Here is a 21,489-nt window from a genome sequence, read left to right on the forward strand (position 1 = left end):
ATCCCCAAATATTATAACACTTGAGAATATTAATATACATAAGTAGAGAATTAATAATCCCCATCTTATGTTCAGAAAATGTCTTTCAATGAAATGAAATGCTATGATTTATATAACCAGTACCTAGTACAGAATTTGTTCCCAAAGGCAAATTGATTTCCACTTCTAATGGGTCTGTTACGAATAACAAAATGGCAAACAAACATTACCATTTGAAATTCAGTAAGCCTTTCAGAAAGTAAAGAAAGCACATTGCTTAGTTCAGTGGTTCTATAAATTCTGCTTTCTCAAAAAAATCATCTTGTGAATGAAAGATTCATTTACATTCTAAGTTATTTATTCTTTTGGAGAATATAGATTTAAGGAGTCAGATCTTTTTTCTTTAATTTTGTCTGACATTCCTAATTTCATATAAATTTAGCATTCCAACAATCTAAGTATGTCAAAGAACTGTACCCTTCAATGCAATACCACAAACAGTTCCATCCACTGTTGCTCAGCTAAGGCACAAAGAGAGGACAGAGAAACCTGCTTTTTTTTTTCTCTCTCTCTTCAGTATAACCATCCTCATGAGGTAGAAGAGTGTGGGAAGGAACATTACTTCAGCATATTTTCAAACTTTTGTTTTTTGAGATGGGGTTTCACTCTTGTTGCCTAGGCTGGAGTGCAATGGTGCGATCTTGGCTTACTGCAACCTCTGCTTCCCAGGTTCAAGGGATTCTCCTGCCTCAGCCTCCTGAGTAGCTAGGATTACAGGCATGCGTCACCATGCCCAGCTAATTTTGTATTTTTAGTAGAGATGGGGTTTCTCCATGTTGGTCAGGCTGGTCTTGAACTCCCGACCTCAGGTGATCTGCCTGCCTCAGCCTCCCAAAGTGCTGGGATTACAGGTGTGAACCACTGCACCCGGCCTCATTTTCAAACTTTTGGACAAGAATCAAGTCACTCTGTGACACTGCTGATAGCCTTCCAAAGAAGCAGCTTGGGCTTGAGTTTGTACAGAGCACCTTAAGGAGTTGCTGTATCTTCTCATTCTGAGGTCACTGATGGTGCTGGCAGCTAGAGATGGTTCAGGGCTGAAGCCCACTAACATGTTACTGACAAGAAAGTTCTTGGTCTTTTTAGCATTAAGATGAGTGAAAAAAGAATCGCCAACCCAGCCTGTTCTTTAAAACTATTTTATTTTTGTCTTGTTGAGCTCAATATAATTGTGACTTAACCCATTGATGCGTCAGAGACAATATGGAATTGTTGAATAAATGTTCTGTTTTTCCGTAAATGGTAGTTTTTCTAGGAACAGTCTGATGGGATCCCAGGATGCTGCAGAGTGTTAGGACTAATTTATTACTTAAGTGATGGGTTCAAATGGTAGGTCTGGACAAATACATAGGAACAGTTATCATTTTTGGTGCTTGTACACTTTCATTATTAAAATAGCCTTTAAAATGAAAAAGAAAAAATCAAGTCAATCAGTGAAACACTGTATGTAAGCATCTGAACAGGTTGAGGAAGCTCATGCTTTCACAGTTGACAGCAGGCACCTCAAATTGTAGGTATTTTGCATGATTGTAAATGTCTATCTTATTGAGGTTCAATATTTGGGACAACATGAACTACCTAATCTTTTCAGAGAATAATGGTTTAAAACAATGAATCACTGATTGTTAGTGTACAAGATCAGCCAGAATTAGTGTGGAACAGGCAATTTAAGTAACATCAGTCTTATCACCAATAACTCTACCAATTAAAATGGAGACTTAAGTATTTAGGAAGGTATCATTTAGCTAAGGTTTGACTTATTAGTTCTAACAGGTAATAAAATAAGGTGGACAAAATGAGTAAAAGAGGCAGGTGGTGTAGTAGAGAAATTTACTAGAATTATTAACTGCTGATCAAGTTTTACAAGTTTTTAAGGTGTATGGAAGAAGGGAAGAAAATATTCACTTATAAAAGATGCATTTACTTTGAGAGGCCGAGGCGGGTGGATCACCTGAGGTCAGGAGTTTGAGACCAGCCTGACCAATATGGTGAAACCCAGTCTCTACTAAAATACGAAAAGTTAGCTGGTCGTTATGGTGAGTACCTATAGTCCCAGCTACTGCAGAGACTGAGCCAGGAGAATTGCTTTAACCTGGGAGGCAGAGGTTGCAGTGAGCTCAGATCATGCCACTGCACTCCAGCCTAGGTGATAGAATGAGACTATGTCTCAAAAAATAAATAAATAAAGGAAACTTCTATTAAGCGCCATACATCTTTGCCGACAGCAGTAACTGAGTTTGCCTTAGGATAGGTTGACGCACGTGTTGCTTATTAAACAGAAAGTAACTGTGTTAGCCTCATTTGGAAGGAAAGTTTTCTTTTTTTTCTTCTTTAAACAATTTCTTAGTTATTTTAGTCTCTCCCTCCCAGTACATCTTCTTTTTAATTTCAAAAGCGACACATTTATTGGGAAAATTTTGGAAAATAGTAAACAACTTGTTAACAATTATTGCCTATAGATTGTGACCATTTCGGTGTTCATTATATTATTCTTTAATTTTTTTGTATGTTTGAAAATTTTTATCATCATATGGTGGGAAATGGGCCAAGAAAAGCACTTTTAGAGAAGAAAAATTACTCTTCATTCCACCACTTCATTTTTTTTTGATGTACTTAAAGTAAAAATAAAAAGTTTTTTACTCTAATTTAGTCTCCAGAAATATCTGCCATATACTATTTCATGTATATCTTTCTAGACTTAATTTGTATATGTAGTTCTTTAAATGATATACACCAGGTAGGTGTGTGTGTATGTATACAATATGTCATATATGTATACACACACACAATTTGCTGTTGTAACATTTAACTATATAAAAACACACCGTTTTGCAAGTGAGTGTATTATGTCTTATGTTCTTTTTAACAGCTAATGGCAATGTCGGTAGTCTGTTCTGTATATATCAAAATGTATTAACTCATTCCCTATTAATGGAGGCTAAGTTATATCTGATATTTTGCTATTACAAATACTACTGTAATGAGCATTACTGAGCCCATATGTTTTGACACCATCATTGCTGTTTCTGCATGTTAGACACCTGGAAATATGATAGCAGTGTCCTAGGGTAGACATATTTACCATTTTGATGGAGAGACCCAATTACAGACTTTTTGAAATGCTGTAAAAATCCTTTACTGACAGTTTGACCCCTCTGGCCCATGGCCTCTAGAATTGGACAAAATGATGAAGATAAATGCAATATTATAAAAAAAGATGATATATAAGAAAACCAAACAAACTACTAATACGTGTTCATTTTTCTTCTTTTTCCCCCGCAAAGAAAATTTAGAGGTTGAGGATCTTAGAGAAATCCACTTAATTTTCAGTACAAAGAAAGTTGTAAGAGAAGACACTACTGATAGCATTGGTGATGCACCAGTCATTACCTTTTCTTGTGCCTGGATATTCAGTATTAAATTATCTGCTGTCCCTGTTCATATCTCCTTTCTGGCCCCAAAATACCTGCAAACAAAACCAAAACTATAGCGTTTATGCTTGCACCTTTTAGGAAAAGAGATTTAGAACTTGATGATCAGATGTTACAACATAAAGACCTCGTTTTCATTCCTTGGATGACTTTAATATGTTTTGCCCTTAAGCATACATGGATGGTAGGTGATTGATGGGCTGTGAAAAATAAAAACAAACTCGTAAAAAGTTAACGGATCAGACATAGTGATATCAGCAGCAGAAATGTCTGCACAGCAACTGAATGGGCTTCAAAAAGCTCTCGAGCTATGTCTTCTAATCTATTAATACTATTAAGTAGATCTGTGCTGACAAGATCCATTGTTATAATGCTTTCTTCATATATTCATATTTCATTTTATACAGTAAGGAATTTAGGCATGTGACCTAGGTTAAGAATACCAGATGTGTTCTTTCTATTTGATATTCTGAAAATGATGATTCATTAAATCTAAGTGCCAAATTTCTGATATAAAGGAACATAGTTTGTTCAAATTCTGTATTTTGAGAAAGTCTGCATTAGAACTGAATTTTACAAAAAAGTTTTTTAAATGTTTTGAACTAGGATCTTGCTCTGTTGTCCAGGCTTGAGTGCAGTGGCACAGTCATAGCTCACTGTAGCCTCAACCTTCCAGATTCAAGCAGTCCTCCAACCTCAACCTCCCAAGTAGCTGGGACCACAGACGTTTGCCATCATGCCTGGCTCATGTAAAACAATTTTGTTTTTTGCAGAAACAGGGTCTTCCTTTGTTTCTCAGGCTGGACTGAAACTCCTGTAAACAAGTACAAATTTTGAATTTTAATTATGCCATTCAATGCTTACCTATAAAAGCACTTTTGGAGAGTCTTTCATTTAATGATGATTCTCCAGTCATAAATTAAATCTAATTGTCATTATTGTTATATCAGGAAGCTTACAAATCTATGTTCTCTTTATCTTTAATTTATCATTAGTTTGTGATACAAATAATAAACATAGCAGAGTATTTGTATTTCATTCAGGGAATTCTAAATAATGCATAAATTATGTTAAAATATGGCAAATATTTAATGAACTAATTTTCTCTTTCTGACTGTTAATTTGGTGGAAGTCGACTGTTAGGACTGTGATAATTGATTTGATGAAAAAATGAGCCTCTCTTTGGTCCATTAGCACAAACTGTTCTCCAGCCTGTATCACAATTTGTCAGTAAGGAAAATCATGAAGAGACTGTTACTGAGTCATTACAGACACACATATGCAGTGACAGAAAAAAAATCGTCTAAAAGATGTACCACCATTATTAAGGACTTAAAAAATTCTACTTAGCAGAATAGTTCTATAGTGCCTACTGCATTCAGTGCATGGTTTAAAAATATGAAAACAGAGCAAATGTTTAATAAATATTTTTCTATGGATAATGAAGTCATTTGAAGCATTCAGTAGCCTTACTGACTTAATAAAACAGAGCAGGACGTTTAAAAAGCAAAAATACCATAAATTAGTTTCTAGAAAAACATTCTACCAAATAGTATTTCAGTTTTTAACATTGTAAATTAATACCTTTAGTTTATGTTTTCGTGGAAAGATATTTTGGCAAGAAGTAACTGGAAAATACAGATACATTTTTGCATCCTCTTTTCCTCTTCTCCACCATTGAAACAGATACCCTAGGTGAAGTTACTATATTGACACTTTTTTCTCAAACCAAGGATGGTTTATGATCTCTGTCTTGCTGCATAGAGAGCCTAAACAGTCTTAAAGGTGCAGCTTTATGTACATGTCACCACCTATCCAGGGGTGTTAAATGATTTGAGAGACAGCATGGCGTAATGAGAAATGTGCTAAATGAGAGTGGGCAAGGTATGGGATCAAATTCCTCATGTAGCTACGGTTTTGCTGATAACGATAACCTTGATCGAATTCTTTAACTCCTCTGGGCTTCATTTTTCTGATTGGTAGAATTATTGGGGGATCAGATGAGGCAAACGGGGAGGTAGACTAACCCATGCACACTTTTACATCCCCAGCACAAAGCTCGGTATCTAGTCCATTGCCTTGTGGATACAAGCATTCAATCTGTCGCTCACAACACTCCTTGATTCTAATTCACACTCACACACATATGCGTGCACGCACACATACACGTGAGAAAGAGGGTTTTGTTCTTTTAAAACAGAGACCATAATCTAGTTAGTCAAATGTGGTCTGCAAAAGAGCTTATCTTTTGACACTGACTAAATTTTAACAAAATTTTGAGTCAACATTGAAAACTGAGGAAATATCACATGATAATCTGGATTTTTAGTGGCTATTGAAAACCTAAAAAATCTGATCTGATTAGCCCTGCATTCCCACTTGGCAGAGCAAGTCCTGGAGCTCAGTAGTTTCACCCTTTTCAGAAGTCCGCCACATGCACACCAGCCCTAAAGATGACTGACATTGAGACTGAAGCGTTAGTTGCCATTTATGTCATGCTTATAGCTATTTTTCACATAGTAAAGAACTATTGTTCTTTCTGGAGGCTCTGTTCAAAATAGAGAAACAAAAGCCAGCTCTGGAAACTTGCTCACTGTGAGGAAATGGGAATGAGCGTATTTTGTGGGTGTGTGAAAATGTTGACTATATAATACTTAGCCATCTTCAGTCATTTATCTTAACAACCTGGCCCCTTCCATCCGTGGAGATTTTGCCCCTGCTTTATTTAGAAGGTCACAAATGGTATTCTAGAAATAGTACAGGAGAAAGATGCCTGAGCTGCATGTTCAGATGTTGTTATTTACTTTCCGGTCTTATGTTTAAAAGTCACGTAACTTTTCTGGATTTGAGTCCTCTTGTATAAAATGAAAGTGCTAGACTAAGTCATCTCTAAGGTGCCTTTTAGGTTGCAATGCCAGGATTTTAAAGTTTACTTCTTACAAGGAAGTCACCATGACATTAGTGTCACAAATATATACCCTGTTCAAGGGAGCCATCCTGTTTTTTCCTCCAACCTAAGGCAGATTTCAGTGACTGCTTCTGTCATTTTTCATGTTGATTCTATGTTGTGGAGATCATAGCTTCAAAATGAAAACTCTGCTCAGATTTGAGGTGTGCCTTTAAAATGCATTTGTATTGTACATTTGTAGCTTTGAACTGATGAGGTCATGACACTGGCGAGTCCTCACTGTTAGCTGTGCTTCAAGTTCTTTGCTGCTAATAATAGTTAAAGTACTAAAGCTTGCTAATGGGGCATTAGAGGGGATTCAAGAATCTCACCAAGAGATAAGCTCATCTCATTCTCATACATCCTGATATGATTTCTAAATAGAAAAAAGAAAAAAGTCATAAATGGAGTTATAGCCCCCCCTCCCCGCCCCACCATCATGAAGTCCCATAGGACTAACAGCCAGTGCTGGGGAACTTTACAAATATCAATATATAGCCCCCACATCCAGAGATCTGAATTAATTGATCTGGTGTACACGCTGCAGAAAAAAAAAAAAAGGACAAAAAGAACTTTAAAGCTCATCAAATAATTCAAATGTGAAAACTCTGATGTTGTAAAGACTTTGGTTTATAGACGGTGAGCAATGGTCAGGTTGCCAGACAAAACATTGAAAAGATACCACAGTGAGGTCAACTTCATAGTTTTCTTAGTATCTGCATTTTCATTCAAAATATAACATACTTGTTTATGTCACATAACTTTTTTTTTCAGTATTGGGCAGTGGAGATGTTTCTGCAGAACTGTGTAACAATATTTTGAAGTAGATCCTTGGTAATTGTTTTCTGGTATGAGCTAAACAGTTTCAACCTAGAAGATTTTTCTTGTTGAGGATTATTTTTATGCTGGCATTCAGTCTTTTCCGATATATGATGTAAATAGACTGTGTATATGTTTTGGCTAATGAAAGAAAATAGCAACAAACTTAAATAGTTCAGAAAGTAGACAATTCAACTGCGTACTAGTTTTCCATTTGTAAAAAGTAAGTACTCTCCCCTCCCTCAAAGAAAAGTTACAGTAACTTTTAGAAGCCTTGCATATGAACCATGTTCAATAGACCCTCTCCGTTCAGAAGTTCTGTCTATATGTGGGAAGGATGAAAGTTAAAAAGAAGAGAATGGCTCTTGAATTTACCTACTTCTATACTCTTATTTTAAGAGTTAAAGAAATCAAGGTGCTTGACAAATGGTGATTTGTTCCTATTAGTAGATGCCAAAACCAGAAATAGAACCCATGTCCAGTATTCCAGGCCAGGATTCCTTCTCCTGTTCCGTTGGATTCACACAAATTCTCCTCCCTTTTCTGTGAAACATCCATCTGCCATTTTTACTTGTTCTAGAAATTGAGTGTAATGTGGTATCCAACAAGTTTTATGTAGCGAGTCTTTAATGCTATGGTATCTTGCATGTGAAAGATATATGTATATATATTCTGATGTGGAATATAATGAGTCAATGTAGGTCTGCTTGAATTTTTCTTTAATAAGCTTCCAATGTAATACTTCCAGATCATATGCCAGTGCATGCCACAAGTAAATATGTTGATCGCATCTTTGGTTATTATTATGGTCTTCTACTGCTGTTATACTAATACTTTTCCCATCTCCAACTGGCTTTACTTTTTGCAGCTTTGAGCAGTAATTCAGTCCCCTACGCCTCCCTGATTGGCTCTGTGTCCTCCCTCTCTAGCCAAACCACCACTCAGTCCATATATGATAATAACTCTCTCCCACGATTCGCTCGAAAAGGTCTAAACATCTTTGTCTCTATTATTTTCTCTGTTAAAGCACTGTAACGATGTCCATATCAGTCCATTTCCATTTCCAGATCAGCCTAAAGTCACCTATGCCTTTGCAGTTCCATTATTTTCATTGGGGGTGCCTCATCTGGATAAGATCATATAATAACAGATCACTGTCACCCACTCACTCCTTCCACAAAATGTAAATTATTTCAATTCTACCATTAATACAGAAAAGTTTCAGAAAGAGTTCCAAAATTTTGTTCCAAAGGCATTATTATATCACCAACAAAGAATTTCTCCTTCCAAGCAATTCAGTTTTATTGGATCGCCACTAAAATTTTAGCTGACTGGAAGCAGACCTTCATAGCCATAAAAACTAAACCACCGCAATTCACAACAGTTGCTAAAGTGATAGTCTTCAAAAAGCGGGGTAGTTTTTTACATAACTTACCAGAACCATTGATAATTTGGCATTTGAGATAAAAAACTTACCGGGTGACTTTTAACAATGGTATAATTCCTAAAATGCCCTTAAAGTAGTCACATGTCTTGTTGACTCAATGGCCATCATTCTACAGCCTCCCTCCAAAGATCCACAGTGACAGCAGAGTGTCAACATGGCTTCCAGTTTGAGCTCCTCCCTCATTCTTTTCTGCTTCAGTGGCTTCCCTGGGGACATGCTAGTTCAGGTTTTTCTAGCCAGCTGGAATTTGTGTCTGTAAGATAAGAGTCAGCCATGCTCTTTCATGATACTTCTGTAAAATTAAAAGGAAAGAAATAAAATACAAATCCTATGAAAAGAGAGAAAACATCAGAAAGACACAGGATTTGCCAGAATTAATAGTGGATTATTTTTCATGGAATCTATGAAATTAATATATCTTCCACTGGCTGAATGAACTAGAATGTGTCAACCCCGTCTCTGCTTTCCTTCTTTCTTCACCCACTTTCCCTCCTGTCTTTTCACCATTTGCTCACTTTCCTGAATTCATTTCTCATCCGTGGACAAAGATGTTTACACCTGAAGTAGATTGTAGGTTTGCTGGGGGTTGAATAATGGGGACCTGGGGCAAAATATCGTGGAGCTGTTAGTGTGGCCATTTGTAAGCATCCAGGAGAAGGCTGCAGCCCCAACCTCTACAATCTGCTACTAGTGGAAACATTTTTGAAGCTCACTTTGGTGTCTGATTGTGCCGTCAGTGATTCTCGTCAATGAGCTGTGGTGCATGTCATTCTCTGTCTGTGTTTGCATGTGAATGTCAGTCACCTATAGGTGTGTGAAATATTAGCGATCTCAATCTAGTCACGATGTATAGTGAATCCTGAACAAACTTGCAGCATTTTGATTAGACTTTTTAAAAAAAGTATGTCAGGCTTTCCATTTCATTTTTTTCCATAAAGAATTTGTTCTATTTTATTTTATTTACATAATCATTTCCTTTGCAGGTTCAGATGATTCCGGTTACCCTGGTAACCTTCATTCTTCAAGTTAGTTTTTCTTGATTATGCATAAGTCATTTTATGTTTACTATCAAGCTACTACTCTTTCCCTTTTAGGCCTTTCTCAGTGTCTGTTTTCTTAGTTCACTTGACACCATTTAATTCCACACAATTTCCATTTCACACAGTGCAGGAGAAGGAGTTTGAAATGGCATAAAAGTCATTACTCAAAGCAGAAGTTGACATCAAGCCTGTCATTTTTCTCCGCTAGCTAACCTCATTGATTCTTAGCACAATAACGCTTTCTTTTACACTAGGAGTGTTAGTTTGGAGATTATGCTTGGTGACTTTTCATTTGGCTACAAAATTCATCTTTCCAGAGCATGTCCTGCTTTGAGTAACCAAACTATTTGCCTGCTTCCTCACCTAAAACATCTTTACTACTCACATATTTTCAGGCCATTTCTAACTATAGTATTCTCTATATTTTGGGATAGTTAGCATCATTTTCATTTGTTTTCAAATGCGTTTCTTCTTTCCTTTTTAATAGGTATGGCTAGCCATCCTCCAATACCTATCTTGGAACTTGCAGACCACATTGAAAGATTGAAAGCAAATGACAACTTGAAGTTTTCCCAGGAATATGAGGTAATTCACTGTATTTATTCTTGACAATAATTTCAAGAGTTGCTCTTCTCTTTTTTTGACCATATTCTTGCAAATTAACGTCATCAGTGCTTTTCCCTTTAAATATGACTCAAATATGAGAGAAAAATATATAATGAGCCGCCAACTTAAAAGCGTCTGTACAAGCAATATAGTAATTACACTTTTAAAAAGTGTTGATTTTACATTTATTCAGTATTACTTGCTGAGCTTATGTATTTCTGTTTAATTTTTACTTTATTTTTATTGACAATAATTGTATATATTAACATATTATGCATTATTATTAATTATAGTCACCATTCTGTGTAACAGATCAGTAAAGCTTATTCCTGCTGTCTAGCTAAAACTGGTCAACATCTCAACCTTTTCTTGCCATCTATTGGTAATCACCGTTCTATTCTCTACTCCTGTGAGTTTGACTTTTTTAGATTTCACACATAAGTGAGATCATGCAGTATTTGTCTTTCCTTCCGGTTTTTCAGTTCCTAGAATACACTAAACTGATAAGCTTTCCAGCATACCAAATAGGTGCCAAACACATTGATTTGTGATAAGAATCGTCATCTAAAAAGCAAGATTACCGAGGTTAAGTACATTTCTCAAGACTCTTGGTTTTGTAAGCCTGGAAACTCTGTAATTATTGTGTACATATATATATTATTTTCTCCTTCAGTCTAAATTAATACTAGAGTTAATGTTAAGAGGGAAATGTATTTTCAGAGAATTGCTTGTTTTTGAAGGAATGGTGCACTGAATGCTATCTTAAAATTCCAGAATTCTTAAAGATTCTTTGTGAATTCTTGATGAAGGTAAATGAAAAGTGTATGTGTGTGTGTGCGTGTATGCGTGCGCCCATGTGCGCATGCACACGTATTTGGATATTGTGGTATATATCAAGCAAAAACTTATAGAACTCGCTATTTCTGGTATTCTCCAGCAGCCAAGATCCTTAATGAAGCCAGTTAATGAATTGTTGATAACCAGACCATAATTATTTTTTCTGGGCCAGTTTTAACTTAGCATAAGATTCAAATGTACCACTAAAATCTTGCAGTTGTACCAAATAACAAAAGGTTATTGGGTACCTGGGCAGCCCAAATTTCACCATCAGGGGTTTCTATTGATTTACTTACTGGGAGCTGATAACACAGCCCTGTTACCTCTCTTGGTATTGGTCGTATGAGCCTTAATTGGGGCAGTTGCCCTGGACCTGCCAGCTCTAACATTCTGCCCTATCATGTTCTGTAGTAACCTGTAAAAGGACCCCCAACCTCAGTTGGCTAGAGGGATCACAAAAGTAAGAAGAAGCTTTATATAAGAGAATGTGGAGCAGTGAGGCCTGTGGCAGTCTGAATATCTGCATGGCCTTCCTAAAGGAATTCATTTCTTTCAAATCAAATATTCAAATATTTGTTATTTTAAGTCATTGTGCCAGAAAAGCAAAATATACCTGTACTCTCATCCTCCTCTGCCCTCAAGAGCCATACAGCCTTTTATTCCATGTGCGTACGCCAGCATCTTGGTCATGGGTTTGATAGGACACAAAGATTTGCTTTGTTTCCTTGCCTCTTGATTCAGTTATATTTTCTTTTATTGTGCTCCAAGCATTCAGGAGAACATTTTCAATGTTGGGAAAATTCGCATTGGATCAGAGGTTACCTTCTTTTCTCAAATGGCAGGCAGCTTCTTTCCTGCTCTTCTCTTGATTACAATAGCTCTTTGAAAATTATGCAGTATCCTTTAAAACACTTTCTATAGTTTCTAATGTAGGACTTAAGGCTCCAGAGTGAGTTTTACAAGAGAAAACAAGGCAAATGAGAACTAGCAGCTGGGGCAACATAAAAAACTCTCAGTTATATCAGTTTTTATGAATCAGAAATCTTTCATCACTCCAGCCTACTTTTTATTGTTGTATGATTCTGATTATTTTGCCATGTGATATTTGTGCATGGCCCCGCTTTAATTATTTGCTTTTAATTATGAGTTATGTAATGGGTCACGAATTGTGGAAATAATCCACAATTTGTTATTATAACAAATTAAGCTGGACCTGTTAAATAAGCTCGACCTGTTTATAAGCCATTAATTCACTCTCCACCAATATAACCTAAACCATTGGCAATAATATAGTCATGCATCACTTGCCGACAGGGACACTTATGGAGAAATGCGTTCTTAGGTGATTTTGTTATTGTGCAAACATCATGGAATATAGCAAACCTAGATAGTAAGTCTAGCATACACTTAAGCTATATGATATAGCCTATTGCTCCTAGGCTACAATCCTGTACAATAAGTTACTATATTTAATGCTGCTGGCAACGTAACCCAGTGGTAACTATTTGTGCATTTCAACAAAGAAAAGATAAGGTAAAAATACTGTAAAAAAGATTTTTAGACTGGACGCAATGGCTTATGCCTGCAATTCCAACACTTTGGAAAGCTGAGGCAGGTGGATCACCTGAGGTAAAGAGCTTGAGACCAGCCTGACCAACATGGTAAAGCCCCATCTCTACTAATAATACAAAAATTAGCTAGGCGTGGTGGCACATGCCTGTAATCCCAGCTACTTGGGTGTCTGAGGCAGAAGAATCCCTTGAACCAAGGAGGCGGAGTTTGCAGTGAGCTGAGATCATGCCATTGCATTCAGCCTGGGCAACAAGAGGAAAACTCTGACTCCGAAAGGAAAAAAAAGGTACCCCTATGTAGGACCCTTAGCATACATGGAGCTTTAGAGACTCATAGTTGCTTTGGGTATCAGTGAGAGTAGTGAGTGAATGTGGAGGCCTAGGACATTACTGTACTCTACTGTAGACTTTATAAACACTATAAACTTAGATGACACAAAATTTATTTTAAAATTTTATTTCAATAGTAGATTAACCTTAGCTTACTGTAATGACTTTATACATTTTTTAAGTTTTTTGACTGTCTTTTAATAGCATTTAGCTTAAAACACAAACACATTGTACATCTATATAAAAACATTTTTTCTTTACATCCTTATTTTATAAGCTTTTTCCTTATTTAAATTATTTTAACTTCTTAGAACTTTTGGTTAAAAGCTAAGATGCAAAGACATGCATTCATCTAGGCCTATACAGGGTCAGAATCATCAATATCACTGTCTTCTGCCTTCACATTTTGTCTACTGGAACATCTTCAGGGTGACAGCAAGGAGCTGTCATCTCCTATGATGACAGTACCTTCTTCTGCATACCTCTTGAAGGACCTACCTCAGGCTATTTTAAAGTTCTTTTTTAAATAAATAAAAGGAGAACACTTTAAAATAACAATAAAATGTATACTGTAGTAAACCCATAAACTAGTAACATTCACTTATTAGCAGTATTAAATATGTATTGTACATAATTCTATGCACTAGACTTTTATATGACTGGTAGCAGAATAAGGTTAATTACACCAACATCTCTACAACCACATGAGTAATACACTGTGCTGGGACGTTATGACAGCTACCCCCTCCCTAGGTGATGGGAATTTTTTCAGATCCATTGTAGTTTTACAGATCAGTGTCTTATTTGTGGCTTGTTGTTGACTGAAATGTCATTAGACAGCACATGACAATAAAAGCACACTCAAGCAATCTCAGTTGCATCCAGTGAATAAATGGCCTCTGTAAATATGGAATTTTCAAGAAATGCTACATGTAAAGATACTTCGATGATCCTCATTTAGCCATTAGATCAGAAGTGCCCCTTGAAAGTAGTTATGAACTAACTGCATGCTGGCAGTGCTGCCATGCACAGCTTTCCCAGTAAGCTTAGCCGTGGACATCATAGCCCACATAGACTTCACTGATGATCATGATGATGATCTGTGATTAAAGCTCCCTGGGCATGAATTGACTCTACTGTGCCTTAACAGCTATCAAGGAGATATTTAAGTGTTGTATTCAATTGTGATAATAGGATTAAGACCTCAACATAAAAATTTAGGCTTAGAGCAACACTTTGTGGGGAAAAATGGTTTATTGTCTTCTACATAAATTTGAATAATTGGTTACTGGCTTTCTGCAAAGAAAATGGAGGAAAGAAAACTCAGGTTGCTTTCAAACACCTAATTATTTTGGCATAATCACTAGGAGTTAATGTTTACTCAGAACTTGCAAGATGCATGAAGCTAATTTTACTCTGATTCTAAGGCCAAACCAGGTTAAAGGCATGAAAGCTGTTTGCACTGATACTGAGGTCAGAATAGGAGGAAGTAGGTTAAATTGTGGCACAGTATTATTAGATCCTATGAGACGCTTCCTGTACTATAAAGGCAGTTGAATTGCAACATTGGATTTAGTGAAAGCTAGAAGAATGGACCCGAGAAATTAGTGTAACCCCATCTCTGCAGGTCTTGATAAACACTTTAGATGTCCGTTTTCTGAGATGAAACTGAAAAGTCCTACTGGAATTTAAGTAGTCTCAGTTTGAGAACAGCATCTGGAATGCAGGGCATCAGGTCCTCTGTAGAGTTGGTATGGCTGTTAATATATTAGACTGGTGAATCTTTAAATCAGAATCATATATGTAGGCCTTGCCAAACAAAATCTTAGGCTGGTGCCTACAGATCACTTGGTTGCCTGCTTAAAATTGAAATTCCAAGGAAGAAGTCGAATCCCTGAATAGACCAATAACAAGTTGTGAAATCAAGGCAGCAATTAATAGCCTATGAATTAAAAAAAAAAAAAAGCCCAGGACCAGACAGATTTATAGCTGAATTCTACCAGAGGTACAAAGAGGAGCTGGTACCATTCCTCCTGAAACTATTCCAAACAATAAAAAAGGAGGAAACACCCCCTAACTCATTTTATAAGACCAGCATCCTCCTGCTACCAAAACCTAGCAGAGACACAATAAAATTGAAATTCCTGGTCCCAACCCCAGAAATACTAGTTCAGTAGGTTTGCTGTGGTATCCAGGAAACTCCATTTTAAAAGAGCTCTTATGGCGACTTTGATGCAGGTGTTCTGAAGACTTCAGGTTGAGAAATGTCATTGGTTTAGGGCACTGTATTACAGAACATAATCCTCAGTCTTCATTGCACCATTTTCTGAGATGGCATATAGACTAGTATATTTAAGATTCAATCAGTAGGTATCATCACCCTTCACAGTCATATATATACAAATCTTATTTAGACTAGATAGATTTAAGTAGCTACAACCCCTAGAAGTTGCTCAAGGAAAAACAGAAGGCATTTTTGATGTTTTATAGAGCCAAAGGCTAATAGTGAAGATACACATTGAGAACGGTCATCTAAACTGAAAGGCTATGACAATTTCCTGATATCTTCTCTGGAGCTTTCATCTTTGTGCTTTCTCTGGGGTGGCTTCATTCTTCCCCTGATACAAGCCAGCATCTTCTGTTTTTCTCACCCACACACAGAAAACATGGTCTTTCATCATATTTTCATTTACATACAGGCCCCCTAAAGAGACTAAGTTTTTCTTGCCAGTCAAATTTTAAATGCCAGAGTGCAAACTCTGAACTTGATCTAATTGAATGTTTGTTGTGGGGACACACATTGGGACGTAACTGCTAACAGTCCACTCATACAGATCTTGGATAGGAGACAGGGAGGTTTCTGGGGAAGGAGGCCTGTAAGCTAGGAGGAGGAACCAATAATGATCCACCACTCTACTACAGAAGAGCATTGTGCTCAGTGCTGAGAAAATAAGGAAGTGAGAAACCCATGCTTCTGGAGTTTGTAGTTATCAAAGACAGATATATACAATCAAATAAGAATTACACCAAGGAGGTAATCTTAAGTGCTATTGGAATGTTACTGGGGTTCAGTAAAGGTCATAATGATCCGGAGAGTTGAGAAAGATATTGAAGAGAAGATGTCACTCTTAGTGAAATTACGAAGAGGAGTGAAGTGCCTTTTGTCAAGGGAAAGGCACATGGGAAATGAATGTTCTGGTAGTTTTATAGTCAAAGTGTGCACTACAGACAAGTAGCATTGACATCACCTGGGACCTTGTTAGAAATGCAGAATTTTAGGCACGACCCCAAGGCTGCTGATTCAGAATCTACATTTTAAAAGACACCTTGATGATATCTTTGTGTAATAAACTGGCATCTCAATTGGGCACGGTGGCTCACCCTGTAGTCCCAGCACTTTGGGAGGCTGCTGTGGACAGATCACTTGAGTCTAAGAGTTTGAATCAGCCTAGGCAACATGATGAAACTGTCTCCAGAGAACTACAAAAAAAAATTAGCTGGGCATGGTGGCGCACACCTGTAGTCCCAGCTACTCGGGACACTGAGGTGGGAGGATCACCTGACCCCAAGAAGTTGAGGCTGCAGTGAGCTGAGATCACATCCCTGCACTCCAGCCTGGGTGACAGATGGAGACCCTATCTCAAAAAAAGTTTAAAAAAATTAAAAAATAATTGAGCATCCTAGTGGTCACTATCAAGAAAAGTTATAAAGTTAGAGAAAATGTGAAACTAGCTCCCAATGTGGTCCTCAAGGTAGAGTTTTCTAATAGAAATACTGTCCCAAATCACATACTCTACTTCAGGTACATTCCAGATTTTATGCATTTTGTGATGTAGGTTGAGATAATAATCCCCTTTTAAACAGTTACAACAACAGATTTTTTTCCGAGTTCCTATCAGCTCACGTACAAGTCACATTTTAAACCACAGTCCATCTGTCATGGTGGTTACACAGAGATGAGCAATCCTCAGACATCTAGTTTCAAGTTAGTCAGTGCTAGCTCTCTTAATAGTATTACCTGAAAACTATGGATTAACTCGGAGCAATCTTGCTGTTCCCATTGGAGAGGGGCAAGGAAGTCTTTGGTTCACTGAAGAAGGCCTTTGATTTGTTTGGTTCTCATCACAAAACCCGGTCCCAACGCCTTTGCTGCCGTTTCTGGAGTTGGACCATCTCCAGTCTCCTTGCTCACATTTCCCACCATTCAGCATCCACATGTGCTGAGATTCTTCACAGACTCACAGCAGCATTCACATCTCCTGTTTGTGCTGTTGATAAACTGCCTTTTATATAAAATATTTCAGATATCAGAACTCTGTCCTCCTGTTTTTATAACAGTATGTATTAACACCTTTGTTTAATAAGTTAAAATCTTCCCATCAGTGAAATAAAGGAAAAATATATATTGCTTCCTTGATGAATAATAAAATACATCAAGACAGTGTTGAGACATGTAGAGATATTTTAAAACATTGCTTAGGTCATATGTCTTAATATTTAGAGCTATCTAAACCTCAGAGATCATGTGCTTTAACTCTCTCATCATAGAGGTAAGGAGCATGAGGCTGAGAAAGAAGTGGTTTACCCAAGGTCACACACCTACTATGTGTGGTAAAACCAGGTCACAAATTCATGTTGTTTTGTTCTTCATGCACCTTAACTTACCTGATGTAAACACCTAAATGTTTCACTCTTTGTTTCTTACTATGCCCTGATTGTAGAGTTCAGAAACCTTAGTCTCCAACTAGATCAAAATATTTATATTTAAAATTTCTGTGAAAATGTCATAGTTACCAATATCCATTGCATGACTATCCCTGGGAAAACCCAGTGGTTTTCTGTGACATGCTAAGGGCGCATTTCTTTTCTCCATAGATAATTTGTTCATTCCCGATGGTAAACATTGTATTTCTCCACAGAAGGGACAAAAATTATCTGTCATCTAAGCAACAACCATAAAAGAAAACATTTCTCTTTTCCCTTGGAAAAGACTTGGTATATGTGACCATGTGTGCCACAGTATATTCACAGGCACAAAACCATCATTAGTAAAAACATCATCGTTATTAGGTTTTGTAAAACTCTGAGCATTTGTATTGCAAAACCACTTGTCATATCTGCTTTTAATTAGTTCATAATTTATGGGAAGCTTATGAGGGGGACATGTGTTCAAGCATTACACAAACAGAAACAAGAAACCGAACACACTCTTTTTTTTTTTTTTTTTGCCAACTTTGAATGCACTGGACTTTTCTTAAAGGAAGAAAATGGTGGATGACAGAGATCTATTTTCATCTTTATGCAAAGTAGAAGAATGGAATAGACCAGGGAAAAGTCTCATTTTTAAGTATTTTTGACATATGAGTAACAAGAAATAAGTTTTTTTAAAAAAAAATTGAGAACAAATTATGGTGATTTGTTAATGAAATGAGAAAAATGAGGGATTTCATGAAATAAAAAGCAGTAACAACATTTTTGTACCTGGGCTGGGTAAAGTTGAGGAAGATGAATGGCTAAATTTACCAAATCAGAATCTCCTTATACGCTAGGATTGGAGACAGGTATGGGAGGGTCTTTACCCACTTCCTTATGAACGTTGCCACTTTTCTGCTTCTCAGATTGGGTCCAAACCTCTCTGCCTGCCACTCAGGGCTTTCTACCTGTTGAGCCAACAGTGGGAATAAATATTATGACATGGTGGCTAAGTATACAGGTGATTGGCTCAGGCTGCCAGTTAGGCCCCTAACTCAAGCTGTGTGACCTTAAGCAAATAACTGAACCTCTCTGTATTTTCGTTTCTTCATCTCTATATAAAGAAGCAATCATAGTACTTGCTTCATAAAATCATTAAAAACAAATTAAACACAAGAATGCTAATCAGGTTTTTTGACACCAGTGCTCAGTAGTCTTACTAGCTATTACTCATTTTATCAAATCTAGGTGTCATCAATTTTAAGATACCCCATCATTGCATGTACCACTAAGGAATAAAAGACATTGCCAGTATAATTTCAAGGTACCATCAATTTTAAGATGCACATCAATTTCAGAGATGTTAGAATGTGGGAATAAAATGTGTGTCTTAGAATCAGTGAAACCCTACCGTTTCCTATCCCCGACCAAATGCTTAGATCTTTGCTGAAGTCAGTTGAAAAATAAAAATAATAATACAAGACAGAAAGAAATGAAAACCTGCAATTCACACTTGTTATGTTACCCTTTCTTACCTTCCAGTCATTTGCTGTTCTCAAGCAGCTCCAGGTCAGGTGTTGTGGTCAGGTGTCTGGCCTCTTGGTATGCTGTTGGCCACATGGTAACAAGCTGACCACTCGGCACACAGCAGGTGATTAACCAAAGTGTATGTCTGGATCAATTTCGAACTAAATTTACGGTTCACAGAAACTCTTTGTTGTGATCCAAATTGCTAGTACCAACAACAGGAGCAACCAGAACAAAGAGCATCCTGCTGTAAAGAGCTTCTTTTTCCAGTTGACATCCCTGCCTGATCTATCAGCAGTGAAGCCTTATTTTCAGGCTCTTTTCTCTCAGAAAATAGGCTATTACTATCTCTAGACAGTACAGAAGTGATTACATTTTAATGCAGACCCCTCAGATTTAACTCAAAAGTACCTACTGATTAAACTCACTGAGCCGCTTTTATAGCAAAGATTATTGGCCTGCCAGTTGGCCATCTGAGAAGATGCTGTCTTTGTTCTGTAATTAAGGACCAGTCTCACCAAGTAAAATACAAAAGTACAGAGAGCCCCCTCCCGGTTGGCTGCTTTCTGCATCTTACAAACACGTCTAGTAGGACACCAAGACATAGCAGCTTACCTTAGAAGAAACATCTTATCCAAAACACGTGTATGTCTATGTGTTTATAGTCTTTTATTCTTTCTGATCTTCTGTAGTTGTGAGAACTCAGAGTGCAAGTCATTTCTCAAGTTCCAAAGCTTCTTTCTACTTAGACTTTTTAAATGTTTGTTCTTTAACCCACTTAAAACAAACAAACAAAAACCTCCGACATTTTTCTTTACTAACATTCAACTCTGTATCTTTCAGAGTAGAGCTTTTTGTTTTTTTTCTTGCGGGAGCCCTCCTCGTCTTAAGGGACTCTCACATAACTCTCGTTTTCTGTTTCCTGTTCCTTATTCTCATACAATTTCAATTCTCATTTTCTTTTTCTCAGTTCTTGTTCTCCTACAAGTTCTCTTTAACTAATGGGCCCTTGACGATCAGTGGACATTGTCCAAAATGTCTTTTCACCTGCTCCCTCATGGAGCCCAGGGCTCTCAGGAAACAATTAATTCTACTGTCTCTACTTCCAAAGCAAGCTTTCAGCTTCAAAGAGACCATAACAAGGACTGAAAAAAGACACTGCTTATTGAGATGTATGTTTATTTCAAAATGAAGTTGGGATTTTAGTACCTGAGTGATAAGTGTATACTTAGAGGGATGCGATAGTGGATACTGGAGAGGGCCTTCAAGTCGAGGAAAACAAGGTTCATATTTTGACTGGACCAATTAGTAGCTATGCTGCTTGACCCTGAGCCAGTTACTTTTTGTCTCATAACCTCGGTTTTCTTATTTAAGATGAGAATATTAGTATCTACCCGTGAGACTGTTAGGAAGTCTGTTACGCACCTGGCCCATTGCCCTCTGTGCTTAGTCAACAGAAGTGGCTCTTGTTATTGTGAACTCCAGTCTGCATGACCTTCCTGTGAGTCACTTAACATTACATTCTTTTCTCAAGTTATTTTATCTTCTATAACATTTTCTGTTCAGTCTTCCAAAAAGGAGCTCTATGAAAGCAATTAGGGGAAGGTAAAGGATGATAAGGATGGAGGGTAATTATGAAGAACTACTCTTTTCCTGTCTTGTACATAATGTCATTTCTGGAAATTATATCCACATTAACGTATCAAAAAAGGTATTTTCACTGATGACTAGAAACTGTCCTAGTGTCTCTGCTATAAATTTTAATGCCCCTAAGCACGTTATTCAAGTCTCCTGATTTCAGTTTCTTTGTTTATAAGAGGAGCAGTTTGAATGCCGTTATCTGTTTAACATTTACTGGAGAACCAAGAATAATTAAGAAATAAACTGCCCTGAATGAGTTCGTAGCCTTCTAGGAAAATCGGAAAAACAAAACCCAGTAATTGTTAAGTGCATCTTGGGAGTGAGATATTGTTGATGAGAGCCTTCCCAGAGTACCCCTGACTTGGAGAGTCACGGAAGTTTGCTAGAAATACACGGGATCTGTGCAGGCAAAGGCATGGAGATGCGAAGAAGCGTGGCTTGCTCAGGGGACTCCAGTGTGTTCTGTGACTGTCATTACTACATCAGGGTCATGCTGCTGAGAGGTGAGATGCGAAAGGTGATTACACCCTTGAAAGGTCATAACAACATAGTAAGAAGTCTG

The 21,489-nt window shown here is 37.2% G+C and overlaps 1 protein-coding gene across 32 annotated transcripts in view; it reads left to right on the forward strand.

The window, feature by feature from the left end:
• PTPRD (protein tyrosine phosphatase receptor type D) overlaps positions 1–21,489 on the forward strand; it is a 1,411,192-nt gene that overhangs the window by 1,283,706 nt on the left and 105,997 nt on the right. For 19 of the 32 annotated variants that reach the window (XM_064381700.1, XM_064381675.1, XM_064381707.1 and 16 more), the window contains 2 exons: positions 9,667–9,708; positions 10,211–10,308. In XM_064381700.1, the coding sequence (XP_064237770.1) occupies positions 9,667–9,708; positions 10,211–10,308 (140 nt within the window). The remainder of the gene's footprint in view (positions 1–9,666; positions 9,709–10,210; positions 10,309–21,489) is intronic. The other 13 variants (XM_064381734.1, XM_064381754.1, XM_064381738.1 and 10 more) reach the window with 1 other exon arrangement.

This window comes from Aotus nancymaae, unplaced genomic scaffold (assembly GCF_030222135.1).
Source record: "Aotus nancymaae isolate 86718 unplaced genomic scaffold, 86718_ANA_hifiasm-v0.15.2.pri h1tg000003l, whole genome shotgun sequence".
Taxonomy (NCBI): domain Eukaryota; kingdom Metazoa; phylum Chordata; class Mammalia; order Primates; family Aotidae; genus Aotus; species Aotus nancymaae.